This window comes from Ranitomeya variabilis, chromosome 2, assembly GCF_051348905.1.
Source record: "Ranitomeya variabilis isolate aRanVar5 chromosome 2, aRanVar5.hap1, whole genome shotgun sequence".
In the NCBI taxonomy this organism is placed as follows: Eukaryota; Metazoa; Chordata; class Amphibia; order Anura; family Dendrobatidae; genus Ranitomeya; species Ranitomeya variabilis.
The window spans coordinates 485,363,257-485,383,870 of record NC_135233.1 but is presented as its reverse complement, the minus strand read 5'-3'; the positions used below and the strand labels follow the sequence as shown (position 1 = coordinate 485,383,870).

General features: G+C 46.8%; 2 protein-coding genes across 6 annotated transcripts in view; one reads left to right on the top strand and one right to left on the bottom strand.

Annotated features, from left to right (window-relative positions):
• B4GALNT4 (beta-1,4-N-acetyl-galactosaminyltransferase 4) overlaps nucleotides 1-20,614 on the bottom strand; it is an 88,356-nt gene that overhangs the window by 52,877 nt on the left and 14,865 nt on the right. For all 3 annotated transcript variants that reach the window (XR_013221586.1, XM_077287866.1, XM_077287867.1), the window contains exons 3-8: nucleotides 17,690-17,793; nucleotides 17,193-17,285; nucleotides 14,104-14,199; nucleotides 13,930-14,020; nucleotides 12,701-12,801; nucleotides 10,543-10,610 (exon numbers count right to left, since the gene is read on the bottom strand). Coding sequence is in view for 2 of the 3 variants with exons in the window: in XM_077287866.1 (XP_077143981.1) it covers nucleotides 10,543-10,610; nucleotides 12,701-12,801; nucleotides 13,930-14,020; nucleotides 14,104-14,199; nucleotides 17,193-17,285; nucleotides 17,690-17,793 (553 nt within the window). In the remaining variant the exon portion in view is untranslated. The remainder of the gene's footprint in view (nucleotides 1-10,542; nucleotides 10,611-12,700; nucleotides 12,802-13,929; nucleotides 14,021-14,103; nucleotides 14,200-17,192; nucleotides 17,286-17,689; nucleotides 17,794-20,614) is intronic.
• On the top strand, nucleotides 41-9,354 carry LOC143806885 (uncharacterized). Of its 3 annotated transcripts, none has more exons than XR_013221587.1 (2): nucleotides 41-1,580; nucleotides 8,732-9,354. XR_013221587.1 is itself a non-coding variant. In XM_077287869.1 (2 exons), exons 1-2 carry the CDS (start codon nucleotides 164-166, stop codon nucleotides 8,885-8,887), a joined length of 753 nt encoding a protein of 250 aa, XP_077143984.1. In that variant the 5' UTR covers nucleotides 41-163; the 3' UTR covers nucleotides 8,888-9,029. The 3 variants fall into 3 exon arrangements, 2 of the variants coding, with proteins under 2 accessions (XP_077143984.1, XP_077143983.1); XM_077287869.1 differs by having other exon boundaries at nucleotides 41-760; nucleotides 8,732-9,029; XM_077287868.1 differs by having other exon boundaries at nucleotides 42-856; nucleotides 8,732-9,029.

The window sequence follows — 20,614 nt, the reverse complement described above, 5'->3', positions numbered from 1 at the left end:
AAATCTATTTGACATGTGTCTCCCTCTGACGCCATCTGTATGACTCACAGAATAAGAGGATTGTCTGGTAGAAAGTAATACCTGGGAGAAGGACAATGGACGCAGACGTGGGAATATTAAGAAGTGCACAGAGGGGTCAGCCAAGACAGAGGCACCGCATATTATGGCAGAGGGTGCAGACCGGCTTATTAACCATGGATTTGCCGCTGCGGACAAAGCAATAAGCAGCTTAGAAGATCTACAAGAAAGAGGTGCGGAAGAAGAGACGGATGCAATAAAAGGAGCCACCACCAAGAAGGACATTCGACGTGCAGACTTTGGAAAATTACAGAAATTGAATTTTCGACATGACACAGCCGATAACACATTGGAGCAAAATAACCTCCTAATATTGAGTCGTGACCTAGAAAAGGAGGCAGCCAGCGCTAACAGAGAAGCAAGAAAGACATTCACACTGGATGCAGAACTTGTGCAGCAAAATGACCTTTTCCACCAAGACTCAAAATCTCCAGAGTCCTCCATGGAGGAAGACGCCAACAGCTCCAATAGGGAACTAAGTGATTTAGCACAGAGTGGAGAATCGTGGGAGCAAATGACAGATGACAGCGATGCAGGGGGAGATTACGTCAGAACCAGCAGGAGAAGAGACTTCAGTGATTTATCCGCACGGAGAGCCTCGGCTACAGATCTGGAGGCTTCGAGCCTCAGCTTGGAAAACAGCGATTCCTTCACATTGGGTGCAGAGGTGATCCAGCCCCAGGTAGATGGAGAATACTTGTCGTCATGCAATACTACTTCTCCCGACATAAATGATACAGAGAGGGAAGATTGTGGACCAGCGCACCGGGTCTCTGTGGTAAGCAACAGCGCACAGATGCTGAGTGATATGGGTCCAGCATCCATAGTGAATCCTGCCGCAGATGCTGCCTGGCTCGTGCCCTCAGTGCCAGCCAAATTCCTGGAAATGGGGGCAGCGATTGTGGCCTCATTAGCACTTGGCACAGTCGGCCTTAATGTAATCTCCATGGTGTCTCCTGGCACAATAGACAAACAGAACAGAGATTGTGCCAACAGATCGCACTGATTGGGAGGCACGGAGCATGGACTCTATTTGTCCTGCCACGATGTCTGCAGAATGTGTGAATGTTGATTCCGTAACCCCAGAAGGGATAAGACAACGCTGGCATCCATTAGAGGATCGTCTCTATGCTCTGGGGAAAGCCCTGACAGCACTAGACATGAAACTTGAAGGCTTCTCTCCACATATTCGGGAGGCAGAAACACTGCTCGATGAAGTGGAATTATCATTCAGCCGGTATGCTCTGCGCATCGCTGACATTGTGGAGGAAAACAATGGCCGAGCTGAGCGCCTCTTGCTGCTCGATGAATGGCTAGGAAAGGAGGCACAACAACAACAGAGCCTGAGGAAAAGAAGATGACTAAACACGAGCAGCTGGTCCACATAGGACTGCCGTCATCAGACTCCGCATACCGATATTGTGACCACGGGCAGGACTGGAACCAAGGCTAGAAATTAATGATGGTGATTTATATTAATTGGTTCTGACCTCTCATAACTGGTAGGGATCTATTCTTTAATTAAAATAATGGAATCAAACACCTTCCAAGGGGTTGTCCACTACTCTGACAACCCCTTCCTAAATGCTTGTACTCACCTCCCAAACTCGTGCCGCTCCCGCAATGTCTGTTCTCTCTGTGGGAGTGTGACATGGTTATGCCACAGGAGCACTGCAGCCAATCAGTGGCCAATTAGTTGGCGCTGATTGACTGCAGCACTCATGTGGCACAACAATGTCAAACAAGGGCTGGGAGAAATGAACATTGCAGGAGGTAAGAAAAAAGGTGTTTGTAAGCTACTCTGGAGGGGCTAGAGAATTTTAAAAGTAGTTTTCCAAGTAGTGGACAACCCCTTTAAAGGGACTCTGTCACCTGAATTTGGAGGGAACAATTTTCAGCCATAGAGGCGGGGTTTTCGGGTGTTTGATTCACCCTTTCCTTACCCGCTGGCTGCATGCTGGCTGCAATATTGGATTGAAGTTCATTCTCTGTCCTCCGTAGTACATGCCTGCACAAGGTAATCTTGCCTTACGCAGGCGTGTACTATGGAGGACAGAGAATGAACTTCAATCCAATATTGCAGCCAGCATGCAGCCAGCGGGTAAGGAAAGGGTGAATCAAACACCCGAAAACCCCGCCTCTATGGCTGAAAATTGTTCTTTCCAAATTCAGGAGACAGAGTCCCTTTAACTAGTCCCTTTCTGGACACATTTTGGTTATTGTTGTTTAGGATGTGTAGCTACAATAAACTCTTCAATGATGCATTATTTGGATGTGCACATATAGAGGTAAACTGACAAACCAATTTGTCTAATTGTTGTTTTTATGGGTATTTTGCGTGAAAGTATACAGAATGGCAGAAACATAATCAGAAACTCATGACATCAGAACCAAGAGCTCATTCAGCACCACTCCGACAATAAGGCTACTTTCACACTAGTCCGTCGGTATGGGCCGTCGCAAACCGTCGGCGCGACGGACAGTGTGTTAATGTAACACAACGTGGGCAGCGGATGCAGTTTTACAACGCATCCGTTGCCCATTGTGAGTTCCGGGGAGGAGGGGGCGGAGTTTCGGCCGAGCATGCGCGGTCGAAAATGGCGGACCCGACGCACAAAAAAACGTTACATTGAACTTTTTTTGTGCATCGCGGCCGCCAAAAACACAACTTTTTTCTCCATAGACGTCGTGCAACGGATGCGTCGCTAATGCAAGTCTATGGAGAAAAAACGCATCCTGCGGGCAACTTTGCAGGATGCGTTTTTTCTCCAAAACGACGCATTGCGACGTCCGTCACACAACGCTAGTGTGAAAGTAGCCTAACTCTACCGTCAAATACTGAACAGCATCAATACCTTAAATGGAATGTATCTTCAGAAAAGAGGGATTTTTGGTTCTTACCGTAAAATCTCTTTCTTGGAGCCTTCATTGGGGGACACAGGTAACCATGGGTGTATGCTGCTGTCACTAGGAGGCTGACACTATGCAAATAAAGAAGAAATAGCTCCTCCCCGGCAGTATACACCCTCCGACAGGCACCAGGCAACAATGTACCAACCCACAACAACGGCACGTTAGCCAACACGGTACAACTTCAAGGGAGGGTGCTGTGTCCCCCAATGAAGGCTCCAAGAAAGATTTTACGGTAAGAACCAAAAATCCCTCTTTCTTTCTCGCCTCATTGGGGGACACAGGTAACCATAGGATGTCCAAAAGCAGTCACTAGGGCGGGTATTCTGCAGAAAAAGAGGAGTTAGGTCGGCCGGTGAGAAACCGCCGCCTGCAGTATCCTCCTACCCAGGCTCGCGTCCGCGGAAGCCTCAGTATGCACCTTGTAGAATTTGACAAAGGTGTGAATGGATGACCACGTAGCGGCCTTGCAAACCTGCGAGGCCGAAGCTTGGTGACGAACTGCCCAGGAAGCTCCCACAGTCCGGGTAGAGTGAGCTTTCACCCCCGAAGGGGGCTGTTTGTCTTGGACACTGTATGCCTCCAGAACCGCCAAACGGATCCAATGAGCAATTGTGGACTTGGAGGCGGGAAGTCCCTTTCGATGCCCATCCGAGATGACGAACAGAGGATCGGCCTGACGAAAAGAGGCAGTTCTGGCGAGGTAAATCCGGATAGCCCTGACCACATCCAACTTGTGAAGAGATTTTTCCAAGGGATGAACCGGGGCAGGGCAAAAGGAAGGGAGGACAATGTCCTCATTGATGTGAAAAGATGAGACTACTTTCAGTAAGAAGGAAGGAACGGGACGAAGAACCACTTTGTCCTGATGCAGGACTAGAAAGGGAGAACGACAGGATAATGCCGCCAGCTCTGACACCCTTCTAATGGAGGTGATGGCGAACAAAAAGGCTACCTTCCAGGATAGAAGCGAGAAGGAAACGAACTGAAGCGGTTCAAAGGGCGCACGCTGGTGAGCGTCTAAGACGAGGTTGAGATCCCAAGGCTCGACAGGAGAACGATAAGGGGGAGCTATATGAGCCACCCCCTGGATTAAGGTCCTCACCTGAGGAAGGGAAGCCAGATCTCTTTGAAAAAGAATGGATAGAACGGAGATCTGACCCTTTAAGGTGCTAAGGGAAAGACCCGAATCTAGCCCCGTTTGAAGAAAGCTGAGAATGGAAGGAAGGGAAAAGGTCATAGGAAACAGATTGTTGTCCTGACACCACCGGAATAAGGCCTTCCAACATCTGTGGTAAATACGCGAGGAAGCCGGTTTTCTCCCTCTTATAATAGTCTGGATGACGCTATGAGAAAAACCCGCGTTCTTCAGGACCGCGGCCTCAACGGCCATACCGTTAAATTCAGAGACCGAGAATTCGGGTGGAAGAGGGGCCCCTGCAAAAGAAGGTCCGGAAGATCCGGAAGCCTCCACGGAACGTCCGATAGCATGTTCACCAGTTCCGAATACCAGGCCCCTTCTGTCTTGATCTTCTTTACGACCCTTGGGAACAAGGGAAGGGGCGCGAACAGATAGGGCATCTGGAACTGGGCCCACGAGATCACGAGCGCGTCGCATCCGACGGCCATCGGATCCCGAGATCTGGGGACGTACTGGGGAACCTTGTGGTTTGCTCGGGAGGCCATCAAGTCGACGTCTGGAATGCCCCACCGCTGGCAAATCTGGTTGAAGATTGCGGGAAGAAGAGACCACTCGCCCGCCACGATGCCCTGGCGACTTAGAAAGTCGGCTTCCCAATTGTCCATCCCTGGGATGTGGATGGCTGACAGAGAGGGAACGTGACCCTCCGCCCAACGGAGAATTTATGCCACTTCCGTCATGACTTGACTGCTGCGAGTCCCTCCCTGATGGTTTATGTATGCCACGGCTGTGGCGTTGTCCGACTGAATGCGGACCGACTTTCCCGAGAGGAGGGACTCCCAGCGGATAAGGGCTAGGAAGAAGGCTCTGATTTCCAGGAGGTTGATAGGGAGGCACGCCTCCTGAGCAGTCCAGCGACCCTGAGCTGTGAGGTGGAGAAAGACCGCTCCCCAACCCTGGCGTCGGTGGAGATCACCTGCCAGCGGGGAGGGAGAAATGACCTCCCAGGCAGAATGGAGGAGGACAGCGTCCACCAAGAGAGAGACTGCTTCACCTTGGAAGAGAGGCGAAACGGGCAGTCCAGGGAAAGCGGGTCCCTGTCCCAGGCAGACAGAAGGGCCAGCTGGAGGGGATGAGAGTGGCACTGAGCATAGGGGACCGCTTCCATAGAAGCGACCATTTTCCCCAGAACCCTCATGGCGACACGGAGGGACAGAGGGTTCGGACCCTTTAGCGCTCTGACACCCCGACGAAGAGAAATGAACTTCTCCTTGGGAAGGAAGACCTGAGCCCGAAAGGTGTCAAATTCCATGCCTAGGAACTGCAGATGCTGGGCTGGAATCAAGGAAGACTTATGGTAGTTGATTATCCAGCCGAGGCGAACCAGCGTGTCCAGAATAAGCTGGAGGCTCTGGCTGCAATCCCAACGGGATGAGCCCTTGACCAAGAGGTTGTCGAGGTATGGCATTACCAGAATCCCTTTTGAACGCAGAATGGCCATGACAGCTGCCATGACCTTCGTAAAGACCCTGGGAGCAGACGCCAGCCCGAAAGGGAGGGCCGTGAACTGGTAATGATGCTCTTGGATCACGAACCGGAGGAACCTCTGATGCTGTACGCAAATCGGAACGTGAAGGTACGCATCCCGAATGTCCACGGAGCACAGAAACTCTCCCGGTTCCATGGACGCGATCACCGAGCGCAGAGATTCCATTCTGAAGTGCCGAATCCGTAGATCGCAGTTCAATCGCTTGAGATCCAAAGTCGGACGGAGCGAGCCATCCTTTTTTGGAACCACGAACAGGTTAGAGTAAAAACCCAAAAACCGCTCGCGAAAAGGCACCGGCACTACGACTCCCGAGGCGAGGAGCGAATCGACGGCCTGGAGAAGCCCTGGGAGATGAGAGGGCTGTTTGGGAGGACGAGAGAGGAAGAAACGACTTCCTGGGGGCGAAGAAAATTCTATTTTGTAGCCTGACGTGACAATCTCCCTGACCCAGGCGTCGTCGACTACTGAAAGCCAAATCTCTGAGAACAGAAGAAGGCGGCCTCCCACCCTAGAAGGATTTCCAGGTGGGGGTGACCCGTCATTTATTAGAAAACCTGTGGCCCCGAGATCCAGATGGTTTTGCGAGGTGGCTCTTAGCTCTCCAGCACGGCGGAGGCCTGAATGAAGGTTTTCTTCGGTCCCCTTGTGAAGAGGAACGGTCCTGGTTGGGATTACCTGAGGAGGTAAAGGACCGAAAGGACTGGGGGCCCCTCCTGTTGAAGGGAAGTTTCGGTTTGGACTGGGGTAAGGAGGTACTCTTACCACCCGTAGCGTCCGAGATCATTTGATCTAGCTGCGTGCCGAAGAGTCGGGAACCCTGGAAGGGCAGACCAGTGAGCGATTTCTTAGAGGCGGGGGTCAGCGTTCCACGCCTTTAGCCAGAGAATCCAGCGAATGGCCACAATGTTGCCGTTAGCCCTGGTGGAGCAGGCCGCTGCATCAAGGGAGGCATTCACGAGGTATTTTCCTGCCAGAGAAATCTGATCCGCCAAATAAGACAGTTCCTCAGCAGGGTCTTAGCCCAGGCTGATACAGCCTTGGCTACCCAAGACGAGGCGAAACTAGGGCAAAGGGAGGCTCCGGAGGCCTCAAATGCCGATTTTGCTAGCGCCTCGATCTGTCTGTCCGTGGGATCCTTAAGGGAAGCCGCGTCCGGGATAGACAGAACTGTCTGAGGATAGCCTGGACATGGGCGGGTCGACCTTAGGAGACTCTGACCATTTGGAGACCAGGTCGGAGTGAAAAGGTTATAACACGTCTAGCCGTTTCCTGCCAGGGAAACACTTACCAGGGTTTTCCCATTGAGTGGAGGTAGTGTTATCAAACTCCTTGTGATTAGGAAAAACCCTAGAGGGATTTAATCCGTTTAAACGCAACGGAGACGTCCTGAGAGCTTGCCTCATCCTCCTTAAGATCAAGCGTCTGAATGATAGCTGAAATAAGGCTATCGACCATGTCCTGTGTACCGGAAGTCTGATCTGCATCAGAGTCAGATTCCGACCGAGAGGTTACGTCAGACCCGAGGTCCGCCTGAGAGGAAGGGGAACGGGCAGATAGAGGAATCCCGACGTGGTCCGGGGAACTGGAGGAGGATCTAGATAAGCTCCTTTTTCTGTCTCTTTTGTCCGGTCTGCCTCTGTGAGGGTCTTGGACAGGTGCGAGCGAATCGCCGTGTGAGGCGTTCGTGGCACTGGTGGCATTAGAGAGAAACGGGATACGTTCAAGTGCCTGGACCAGAGACTGAGACACCTTAGTCAGGTCAGACACTGATTGAGACATTGCAACAGCCCACTCCGGGGGAGAGGGGGTGCACTCATCCCGGGACCTAGGAGCTTCCAGGGGAGCTGACATGGTGGGAGGAACGCAGGACGGGCAGAAAGGGGAAGGCTGACCTGAAGCCCACTTTTTCTTGCAGAGAGCGCAGGCGTAATGGATGGCCGTAGTGGCAAAGGCCGGAGTGGGGTCAGACATAGGTGGATATTATATTACCTTGTCCAGGAGAGGAGAAATACTGCTGGGAGTAGTAGAGCCCGAGAGAGCAGTAGCGCTGAGCCTGCTGAAGGACAGCGACAGCGGTAGCCGCAGGAGCCTGTGCCTCTGTTCCCCCGAAAATTCTGTGTCCAACGCGGTGCAGAGACGCTGACAGGAAGCAGGAAGATGCAGAAAGAGCGCGGAGACAGCGCAACGCTGTGGGCGTGCACAAGCGCCGAAGGGGAGAAGCATAAAGAACGCCCCCAAGTGCAGAACTCCCGGCCACAATAATGCCGGTCGCCACAAGAGGGCGCGTAAGCGCCGAATGAAGGAGAAGGAAGCCGGGAGAGGGAAAAAAAATGGCGGGCGCGCGCGCCCGCAGGTTTGAATAGAAGGGAGGGAAATGTGACCTGCGGCGATTGCGTCCCCAAAACTGCAGTCCCCTTCCTTATACCGGAGACCCTTGAAAAGGGTATAAAGCATTCAGCCGGGCAAGAACAAGGAGATCGCTTGCCGGACAGGAGGGGGGGGGGGGGGGGGGGAAACGGGCAGGACCGGCCACCGAGATAAAGAGGTCACTCTGAACACCCGAAGGGGTGACAGGGGACGAAGTCCTGCCCAGCGGGTCCGAGAGGGTGCGATGTGAGTGAAACCACACTGCTCTCTCGGTCGCTCAAAGTGGGGAAAACAGGGTGAGAAAACTGCACCCTGTTACCCTGAAGAAGGAGTCTGAAAAAGAAAGGGGAAAAGGTTAATACACACAACCAATCCCTGTAAAAGAAAAAAATGCGGATCTGGTGTTAGATGCAGGTCCGCCTCCTACAGACACTAAGCAAAAACTGAGTTGCCTGGTGCCTGTCGGAGGGTGTATACTGCCGGGGAGGAGCTACTTCTTCTTTATTTGCATAGTGTCAGCCTCCTAGTGACAGCAGCATACACCCATGGTTACCTGTGTCCCCCAATGAGGCGAGAAAGAAATGACTTATTGTTTAACATCAGTTTTTGTGTTACATGTACTTTTTTCGTTAAAATTTGTCAACTTTATTTATTTTTTTTAAGACACAAACTTCCTGTCTTTTCAGGAAGAATTTCCTGGAGTTTTCCTTATCCAGAGAGGGAGGATTACAATGCCGGATAACACAGGATCCACCAATCAAACTAGGGGATGTCACAGCTGCTCCCGCTTCCCCTTCCTTCACAATAACATGTGCATACGCTGTTTAGACACTTCAATATGACAGAAAAGGTCAGCTATGTACATGTGCTGTTTCCTGAAACAAAATGAAGTACGAGTCTAAAAAAGCCCAGTGGTCTGTGTTGAAATTGCAAGATATCGATTTTTTTTGTTTCCATTTTAATAACGATTGTAATATGGAAATAAAAATTCCACAAAAAACACAGATTTAAACAATAGGTCATTTTCTGACTACATATTCCCTTTAAGATGCCAAAAAAAGAGTTCAAGAACAAACGGCACTAGGCGGTTTTGCAGCGGCTCATGCGATGGTACACGTAAGGAGCCAATTAGGACTTTTGTAGCACGTGAAATTCAGTGGTACCATGGAGGTCCTGGACCCGTTGAAGCGCATTGGCGCGAAACGGCCGTCGTCCTCCTCTCACTCCCCGCACCCCTCTGTATACCAGCCGCCTCTCCACGTTATGTCCTTGTTACTATAAGGATGAATAAAGGACATTGAATTATAGCAGAATCTGGGTGAGTGCCACGTCTCTCTTTATTTTGTCTACATTCCCTTTAAGATTATGACTAGTTAGATACCTTGCAGTCACATATGTATCAAAACACTATGTTACACTATGTTACTGTAGACAGGCGGGACCTGTAGACAGGCGGGACCTGTAGACAGGCGGGACCTGTAGACAGGCGGGACCTGTAGACAGGCGGGACCTGTAGACAGGCGGGACCTGTAGACAGGCGGGACCTGTAGACAGGCGGGACCAGTTTGCTGGGTCTTCCTTGTCATTATAACATCTTAAAAAAGACGCTACAGATTCCAACAGAAACAGCTAACAACCACATATGACTCGCTGGTATACAGACACCAGGTGGAAAGCGCACAAAACCGTGGAAGGACAACTAGTGCATGAAACTGTAAAGGACATGTGTTTAGTGTTAATGTTATCTAAAAGGCACATTTAAAAGCCACAGGACCGGATCCATCATGGCAATTTCATCATTGCTTTATGAGAATACCTCCCAATTAGTGACTTTTTGATTAGTGCAAACTTCATCAAACAATTTGCGCCTTTTTTGTTTTTCAAATTGTCTTTTGCTGTTCAGTTAGCTTTCTGATTTCTTGTTCAAATAGTTTATTGAATTTTAACTTATTTTTTTTTTAAATAATAAAACTTCTCAGTTTTCTGATTTTTACATAAATGTGGCTTTCCAAAATGTTTTGGATCGATTCATCAAACGGGACTTTAAAAAATAAATAAAAATATTGGTAGATTTGGAGTAATGTACTCCTTAGTTTTATGTTCGCTAGTTACTTTCTTGCAAACTTTGTGCCATTCTGCAAAACCTGCAACCTTTTGAGCTGAAAGGTGGCAAAACTAGTCAAAGGAAGATAGAGCATCTTTTACATTTTGATATTTGATTCATGAAGCACTTGCACCATTTTTGAAGAATCTGGCATCGGAAGCCACAAATGATGAACTGTCTCACTATCTCAACATGACAACCACCATCCAAATGTCAGTTTAACAGCAGTGAAAAATGTCTGCAGACCACGGCATAACCAGGAGATTCATCGGAGGAAGGTAAAATGTTATTGCAGGCAATAGATGCAAGGAAACAAAGGCAAATGCCGTCCATCGTTATACGACTGCACCGTCTGCCTACAAACATGCAACTGGATGTAAGATTGAGCCGTACCTGAAAGGTTTAGAAACCTGAGAGCTAAATTTTGTAAATTCCCCCGGAGCCGTCCATTCAGATCCAACCTAAGGTAAGGCAATAAAGAGTTGTGTTAGGATTAGGCAAAATATTGGCGCAAAGTGGTGGAAAGTTGGATGAAAGGGTCAAACTTGTTGAGCAGATGCCCTACATTTATCATGATGAATAATAGACCTGTTTGGACCAAGTTTCCACTGTTGTATGTATATTACACGGGATTAGAAAATTTGTAGTCATCTCCCATGTACACCTCGTGAAGATGAGCCGGTGGCTCCTGTGCCAGGTACGGAGGGACTGCTTGCCCGAGCGAGGACGCGAGTAAGCGGGGCCGGCTGTGAAGTCAAAGCTTTGTAAGATGTACTTCTTAATTAACACTTCTCCAAACTAAGGCAGTGGCAAAAAGCACAACGAGACAGTGGTGAGAAATCCCATCACATAAGAAATTCATGGCTTACTCTAGAAAAATTCAATCAGATCAACTCTCAGGATAAATCCCAGCCACGTCCAGTACCAATTACAGTGGCATGCACAATTTATTACAAGGACTGATTACGCCGGTGTTAAACAAGCTCCAGGAATTATCCAGCTTTAATGAAAAATGCATACAGGGGGTCCCCAAATGGGCAGCGCACGCTCACACAACAAATAAATAGGTTCTGGTATTTTTACCAAAATACACCATCTTTATTTCAATGACAATCCCATTAATCCTTTAGTCAGGTAAGAAAATACAACTCGTGGAACTACAGGTGCCAGGAGAACACTCCAAGCTCCAGCGCTAAAATTTGTATTCGGTGGCTAAAACATACACCTTTTGGGTGTACCTCTTCTTCACCTGACCAACAAGTATATCATATCATACTCATGGTCCTTCGAAGAGGGGGTACATCTACCCAACGTGCATGTTTTCGGCAAACATGGCGTTGATATGTTCTTCTGCTACTTGTAGTTCAACAAGTTTCCATTGTAGTTTTTTTTAAATGACCATATACCCCAATTAGCATTTGGACCCCGAGGTGCCAATTTCTGGGTGCATCCGCTGCTGTAACGCCCTTTCAATCAAACACTGTTACAGCTGGTGTGACTGTCACAACGGAAAATAAGTGAGAACTCTATTTTTTAATACCTTATTTAAGTGTCAAGATGAGTGCCAAGATTATCCCCATATGGTGCTCTGCTTTCATTCTCAATTTCTCCACATATTAACCATTTGGCGAACTGCCATACATGTATGGCAGAAATGCACCATCACCATATGGAGCAGGTTCAGAAGCAGAGCCCACTGCATAAAGTGCAGGTGCCAGCTGTCAGTGCAGGTACCAGCTGTGTTATTCACATGGCACCCAAAATTAACTGATGTTTGGAGACAAGTCTGACTGCAACAGTTGAATCTCTTAGATGACAGCAGCATTTAATAGGAAAGGAACAGAGGGGAGGGAGGACAGCAACCCCTGTTGGGATAGCAGTGTGCTAATGGGTTACAATGGCTGATGGGGCCTAGCGACGGCACGCGTCACAACCATCTTGGTACTTTTGTGAAGCCTAGCCACAAGCTGGCCTTCATCGGACTGAATTTTACTATACACTTATGTCGAGGGACTGCAGTATAGTGACCTGGAGAATTATCTTGTTAACTTTACAACTACTGAAAAAGCAAAACCCAAGAATAATGGCAGAATTTGTTGGGAGTTTTTTTTTCTCCCACCACACTTGTAATTTTTTTCTTGTTTATTAGTACGCTTTATGGTAAAATCAATGGTCTCCTTCAAAACTATCTACTTCTCCCGCAAAAAAAATAAGAAATAAAAAAAAAAATTTATATATACCCTTTAATTAGCCATGTCAATGAAAAAATATTTTTTAAAAAAAGTACAGCTCTGGTAGGAAGAGTAAGGGAATACTCTGTGTAAAAAGTATATACTGTGTTGTGGTAGGCTCTGCGGGGGCGGTGCTTGAGGAGAGCACAATCCCTGTGTTATGCACTGCCCCTTAGGCACTGCATTTGGTATAAGAGGAAATTCAGACATAAAGAAGCAGTAATTCTATCTGGCCAGGTTAATGTAGATATGCAAGAATGGACTATTCGTTACCGGGTAGCTACAACATGTGTGCCATCATGTAAAACCCTAGCCCTTACCTTTCCCACAAACGCAATCAATTGGGCACTGGACGGGCTTTCTTCTACACCCAGCCAAAATTCAGAGTTATCTTCTGAGGCAACAGCAAACTGAAAGTCCCCTGCAGAGGAAGAAGAAGCTGGTGAGACAAGAACTACTGATGTGCAGAAAGTGGAACCCGACAGGCCACCGCCGGGATTGTATAAATAAGGTTAGAAGCGAGGAGAACATCCAACAGCTAAGAAAAGCCTCGGTTCAGGTCTAATCTCAGAGTGCTGCAGAAGAGGCCATGAGTATATGTGCTTTCTGCAGAATCAATCAGACGGTCCATAGAGGGGTCATTAGAGACGGCTTTACATTTCCACCCCCTCCTTCATGTAGAACCGAAACGGCCAATGGCTCCTGGAGGAGCAACATGCACACAAACAATGACGCCTCGGGAGTAAACCTAATAAAAAATACATTCACATGCTCTACACTTCCCAGGCTGTGGATAATAGCGGAGATTACAATATTGATCCACTCAACACCCGCAAGGAACATTCTGCTCATCGAGAGGGAAGAACAACTAGATGTGGTGTGAAAACATTTACAAAACGGCCCAGAACTACAGCAGAGGATATATCTGGAGGCACGTCAGGACTTAAAGGGTTATTCCCAGCCTCATAGATGGGTATTGTCGGATAGTGCTTGTAAGTATAAGCAATTTTGCAATTTATTGCTCGTTAAAATATTCAGCCGTTCTTGATATTTTAACACTTTTTTTTTTCCTAGCTACCTTAGAAGACCAACCACCACTGCTAGACAGCAGAACATGAGTAGAGCTTACAAGCGCTTTTCTATTGAGCTTATTAACACCATTCTCAAGTAGGCCACGATTACTAAATCTCGTCTAGCTTCAGGAAAGATCTTAAAAGCTAGACAGCAGCGGTGGTCGGTCTCCTAGGCAACGATCTGTAAAAATATGAATATCTCGAAAACGGCTGAAAATTTCAGTAAGCAGTAAATTGCAATAGTGCTTGTTGTAACAAGCACTGCCATTTATGAAGATGGGATTAACCCTCTAAGGAAATCCCCCTACCAAAAAAAAAGAGAACATTACAGTATCTATAATACTGCTCCTTTGGAAGGGGCTTTTTGCAAACTATAGGCGAGTTAGGTCCAGGGCTTGTACATCATTTCCACAATGTGAAAGAACAGGTGATAAGAGAGAGACGGTTAATGGAAATATGCCATATTTCACACCCACCATCCTTGTAAGGGTGAATGTACCCGAATATCCTTAATCCATAATTCTTCCACTTGGGTGAAACAGCTAGTTTAGTGACGGTGGTGCGAGTCTATGGAAGAGAAAGAAACACCCAGTGATAAGGTAAGAAGATAAGAAAAGAAGGGAGAAAGTGAAAAGAGAGAGAATACTTACATGTGGATACAGGGGAAAATGTAGGTTTGCCTTGAGTTGCAGCACAGATCCACCACACCAGTCCTCAAATACATGGAGGTTCACTTTGCCCTTGTACTTTAAAAGAAGAAGTATTGCATTAAGGATGACCATTCCGTATTCTGATCACTCAAACAAAAACTCAGCACTCTGTAGCGCCATAGCATGCGATTATGAAATAGGAAAATTGAATTACATTACTGCACTAGAAATATGAAAAATTGAGAAAGCTTAGCGCATAAATTGGCCAATTCATGTGTACCTGGAAGCCACGTTAAGGCGTTTCTCATTTCCAGGACCTAACAATGCCTTTCATCGCTTAGAATAAAGTCTTCATTTGAATGGGAACCTAATATGAGTCCTCTCAGACTAAAATCTCTCTCTCTGTGGAGGGGTAGTGGTCCTGTTGTGATTAAAAACACCTGTGGCTAAAAGGCGGAGTGCTCAGTCAGAAGGCTAATGAATACAAATTTCAAAAAACAGACCGACACATCCAAACATAGACTAAGGGTACTGTCACACAGTCACACTTTGGACGCTTCGACGGCACGATCCATGACGTCGCAGCGTCGTATGAGTATCGCTCCAGCGTCGTAGACTGCGGTCACACGTTGCAATCACGGCGCTGGAGCGATGCCGAAGTCCCCGGGTAACCAGGGTAAACATCGGGTTACTAAGCGCAGGGCCTCGCTTAGTAACCCGATGTTTACCCTGGTTACCAGCGTAAACGTAAAAAAAACAAACAGTACATACTCACATCCCGGTGTCTGTCCCCCGGCGTTCTGCTTCTCTCCACTGTGTAAGCAGCAGAGCTGGAAAGCACAGCGGTGACGTCAGACGTCACCGCTGTGCTTGCTTTCCGGCTGGCCGGCGCTCACAGTGCAGAGAAGCTGAGACGCCGGGGGACAGACACCGGAATGTAAGTATGTACTGTTTGTTTTTTTTTACTTTTACGCTGGTAACCACGGTAAATATTGGGTTACTAAGCGCGGCCCTGCGCTTAGTTACCCGATGTTTACCCTGGTTACAAGCGAACACATCGCTGGATTGCTGTCACACACAACGATCCAGCGATGTCAGAATTAGATCCAGCGACGAAAGAAAGTTCCATATGATCTGCTACGACGTACGATTCTCAGCAGGATCCCTGATCGCTGCTGCGTGTCAGACACAGCGATATCGTATGGAAATCGCTGGAACGTCACGGATCGTGCGGTCGTAGCGATCAAAGTGCCACTGTGAGACAGTACCCTAAGTGTGAACAGGTGCTGAACCTAGTCACCAACTCAAACAAATATGTATACGAGTTGGTGAATAGGTTAGCACCTGTTCACACTTAGTTTATGTTTGGATGTGACAGTCAGTTTTTTAAATTTGCATTCCCTATTATGAACCACTGCTACAGCAAATTTTGCAAGGCATCAATTCAGGGAATAATTTTCAATAATATCAATAAAAGCCTCCAATTTTAACAATAGATGGCTTACAGGGGGTTATCTCACCAGAAACCGCCCCTTTCAAAGTGCAGGTGCCAAAGTGGTCAGCCGATTGTCGGGGATCTCACTCAAAGCAAACAGTTAACTATGCCAGGCTGCAAACAGCCAGGCACATAGTATTATATAGCAGCAATTCAGAGAAGTGCCTCCGCTTGTAACACAAGGAAGGATTAGGGAGGACGGGTCATTTTCCACTAATGTCATTTTTTTTTTTACCTGCCATAAATCCTAAATCATAAATCCTAAATCTGACATTGCTTAATTTTTGTTCCTGTGCCTCTCAGGTCCTGAGATATGGCCACTCCTTCTTATATATAAAACTAATCATTTTTAGCCTACTGGGCGTGGACAACATGAGTACTCATGCAGATAAGAGTTGAGGACAAAACAGTTGAAGACAACACCCACTTGTCTGAAAATAATGGATTTACATACAGGTAAGATGGGGGCATATCCATTCAATGGAATAATCTGTTCCAGATTCAGGACAACAGCGCATTTACACCAGGCAATTACATATTTATGGCATGTGATATCCTTGTAAAAGAGTACCTGTCTCTTGGTCAAACGATGGGGTTACATACCTTTTATAATTACATGAGCGTTTCTGATTCTGCTGTTATTTTCCATTTTGTGCTACGTCATTCAATTGCAGAGATATTCACATTTGTCACTTTTGGAGCTCAGTATGTGAAGTCTTTGCTCGCAGTCCAATTGGGCGTTTCTTTAGAGTCTTTTCTGGGGGGGCGTGTGCTTTCACCCTTTCTCCCTCCCATACGTTGCCAATCAACGTCCGAGATTGCTAGATCAGCTGTCAAGCTGTGACTGGCAGCATCTGGGAGAAAGCGGTGAAAGTGCACGCTGCTAGAGAAAACACAAGAAACAGCCAGTTGCACTACAAGCAGAGATTTCACATGCTGCACTCCAAAATCAACAAATGTGAATATCTCTGCAATGGAGCAACGCACGTCAAAACGGAAAAAAGCGGCAGAATCAAGGGAGCTCAGGGATTTTTACAAAAGTATTTAACATTTTACTAAGCAAGTGACAGATCCTCTTTAAATCTGCCATTATATAACTTATTTTCAGAACGGACTTGTGTTCTGGCTCACAAAGGGGAGTCCCAAAAAGGCATTTTTCTTTTTTAAGTTTCTTCTTCTGTGGTTTTTCTAAAAGAGGCAATTTAAATTACATCACAGATTTCGATAATTACAGTCCACCTAGTATGCTTGCATCGATACATACGACGAGTGAACGATGTGGCGGGCCGCTGTCTCTGGGTCAGATCGGCTGGGCTCTTTTCAGTGACAGCAATGAATGTGCAGAGTCCAGAGCAAAAAAAAAAAAAAAAGCAGCATGGTACTTTTCTATTGCCAACGCCCCTTTGTGAGGAACATATATTTACTGGTAATTCAGGTGGAAATGTGCTTTGAAGTATGGTCATCATTACCTCCCTGGCTGCTCTAAGATTTCTTACCGTCTTCCTACGGAAGAATCTAGGTCACAGAGACTGCAGCTTCGATTTACTGCACTGATCAGATCAGCCCTGCGTCACAGAATCACAAAAACACTTACCTTCTCATCCCAGGGCACAGGGGTGTCGGTGAGGTTCACCTGTTCTAGGCTCGGATGCATTCGCTGGCTTCTCCTCCATCCAAGGGCATCCATCTGTAGTAAGGAGCAAAGTGTTAGAACTAGTGATGAGCGAATATACTCGTTACTCGAGATTTCCCGAGCACGCTCGGGGGTCCTCCGAGTATTTTTTAGTGCTCGGAAATTTAGTTTTCAGCGCCGCAGCTGAATGATTTACAGCTACTAGCCAGCTTGATTACATGTCGGGGTTGCCTGGTTGCTAGGGAATCCCCACATGTATTCAGGCTGGCTAACAGATGTAAATCATTCAGCTGAGGTGAGGAAAACAATCTCCGAGCACTAAAAAAAATACTCGGAGGACCCCCGAGCGTGCTCGGGAAATCTCGAGTAACGAGGATATTCGCTCATCACTAGTTAGAACGTCTTCAGCACTCGACGGCTGACATTCCCAGTCAAGAGAGCCACCTCGTATTGCTTACCGTAGGAAGTTCCTCGCTAGAGTCTCCAGCCTGCGAGTGAGGAGGAGAGGCCTGCACCTTCCCCATTTTTCGGACAGCATCAGTTCCTTCAGGTTTTTCTACATCTGGTCATAAAATGGAAAATTACAGTAAGACAAAACTAAATACAACTAAGGGAACGTTCATACAGCATATCTGGACGTGGATCGAAAAAAAATAAACGTTGCTGCTTTTACTGATTGTTTTTTTTTCTCCCATACAGAACAGAAAAAAAATATTTGTGTTCCATTTTCCCATTGAAATAAATAGGAGTCTTCTTCAAAGAGAATTTTAGGCTTTTTTGATGTCCTGCTCCAAATACCACATCAGTATGAACATACAAAGACCGCTCTGTTTAGCCTGGGCACGCTCACAGTAATGCGCATGTAATGCACCAATACATTGCTGACCTCAGGGTGGGTACAATCATTAATGGACTATTTAAAGAGAAACTCTGGGCGGAGGGTCACTTTGCACTTTTCGTTAAAGGCAAAAAAGTTCTAGCAAGTCCTGCCATTTGCATACCTTAAAGGGGTTGTCCGGCCTTAGGGTACAAGTATGCAGTTATTCTATGTGACTGTAGACTTGTGAATCCTCACAGCGTGCACAATGCGTGCTCTGAGGATTCTCTGGTGCCGGGATCGGTGTGTGCATGACCACAAGTATGTGATTTGCCTACATGCGGCCACATGCCTACTAGACATGTGCGGTTAGTGTATTGACCAGGGTCGGGCATGTCTAGTCGGAATGTGACTGAAAGTAAGCAAATTGTGAATTTGAGTAATGAAGCGATAGAGAAAGCCTCACAATGCTCTCTCTGTGTGGATTCTCGAATATCCAGTCACAGAGTGATTGCATACGAGTACGCTAAGGCCGGACAACTCCTTTAAGTAATACAGCACTGTATGATCCCAGTGTCTGATAGGACACTTAACGATTCCCATTAGATACTTGTGATTTGTTGGCGCTTTACAGCATTTCTGAGCAGCTCAGTGCTGGTAAGACTGGAGATCTGGCCATAGAACAACTCATGTACGTGAAATTAATGGGGTCTGATCCCACCAATATGGCCGGCACTGGCCAACCTTCTTAAGAGTATGACGGGGCTCCCAACTCTTCCCCGACAGATGATGCGGAAGGAAAGAAGAATCAAGCACAATGAATTACAACACCATTAAGTCCCAACGTTTTGTTTCGGCAGAGCGCCCCTTGCTTAGATTCTAGAGCCGACATTCGGAAGACGTGATGGACGTCAGTTATGTCAAGTAAATCGACCAATTAGCAGCCGCTGATTATTATGTCATGTGAACCCTGCAGCCAATGTCACGGTAGCCCCGGCATCACTGGAGGCGGTCCAACCAACAGTACAGGCGGTTTTCGTTTTAGATGGTGGTAAACAGTAATTGAGAAGGGGCAGTCCGAGTAGTGGATATTCCCCTTAAAGGGAATCTGTCACCAGGGATTTGCTACCTCACCTTAGAGCAGCATGATGTAGGTGCAGAGACCTTGATTCTAGTGTCACTTACTGGGCTGCTTGCTGCAGTTTTGATAAAATCCCAGTTTTCTCTGCTGCAGATCTACCAGTTCTCTGAATGCTGGGCTCTGTATAACCCCGTCCACACCACTGATTGGAAGCTTTCTGAGTACACTGCGCATAGGCAGAAAGCTGCCAATCAGTGGAGGGGGTGGGGTTATTCAGAGCTCATGAGTATGGAGGTGGCAGCGGGTTTGCTAGTCATCAAGTGAGAAAATGAGAGTGGTTTTATCAAAACTACAGCAAGAAATCCAGTAAGTGACATCGCTGGAATCAGGGTCTCTGCCCCTACATCATCCAGCTCTCCGATTAAATTACAAGAAAACCTGGTGACAGATTTACTTTTAAAAAAAAAAAAAAAAAAAAAAAAAAGAAGAAGAACTAGAAAACCTCTTAAAATGGAGTCACCCATTTTGGGACAAATACACTTTAACAGACAGGAATTACCATATTAAATTGGGCTTGTATATGGCGCCTGCACTGTCCTTCTATTGTGCATTTACAGGTAACACGGAGATCAATGCTCACAGCCAACAAAACTTATCTGACTGTTAAGTCAGTGCTGTCAATGAAGGAAGATAAATGGAAAACAAGTAGGTAAGAAGGTGCACTAAGTTGCTGGCTACACCAAGGGGGCACGTGCTTGGTTTGAACAGTCATTTTGTGCTCAGACGCCCTTTAACCCCTTCACCCCCGGAGCTTTTTCCATTTTTTCGTTTTCGTTCCCCTCCTTCCCAGAGCCATAACTTTTTTATTTTGCCGTCAATATGGCTATTTGAGGGCTTATTTTTTGCGGGACGAGATGTACTTTTGAACGATACCATTGGTTTTACCATGCCGTGTAACAGAAAATGGGAAAAAAATTCCAAGTGTGATGAAATTGCAAAAAAGTGCAATCTCACACTTGTTTTTTGTTTGGCTTTTTTGCTAGGTTCACCAAATGCTAAAACTAACCTGCCATTATGATTCTCCAGGTCATTACGAGTTCATAGACACCTAACATGTCTAGGTTATTTTTTATCTAAGTGGTGAAAAAAAATTCCAAAGTTTGCTAAAAAAAAAAAAAAAAAAAAAAAAAAAATTGCGCAATATTCCGATACCCGTAGCGTCTCCAATTTTCATGATCTGGGGTCGGGTGAGGGCTTATTTTTTGCGTGCCGAGCTGGCGTTTTTAATGATACCATTTTGGTGTAGATACATTCTTTTGATCGCCCGTTATTGCATTTTAATGCAATGTCGCGGCGACCAAAAAAACGTAATTTTGGCATTTTGTTTTTTTTTCTCGCTACGCCATTTAGCGGTCAGGTTAATCCTTTGTTTTTATTGATAGATCGGGCGATTCTGAACGCGGCGATACCAAATATGTGTAGGTT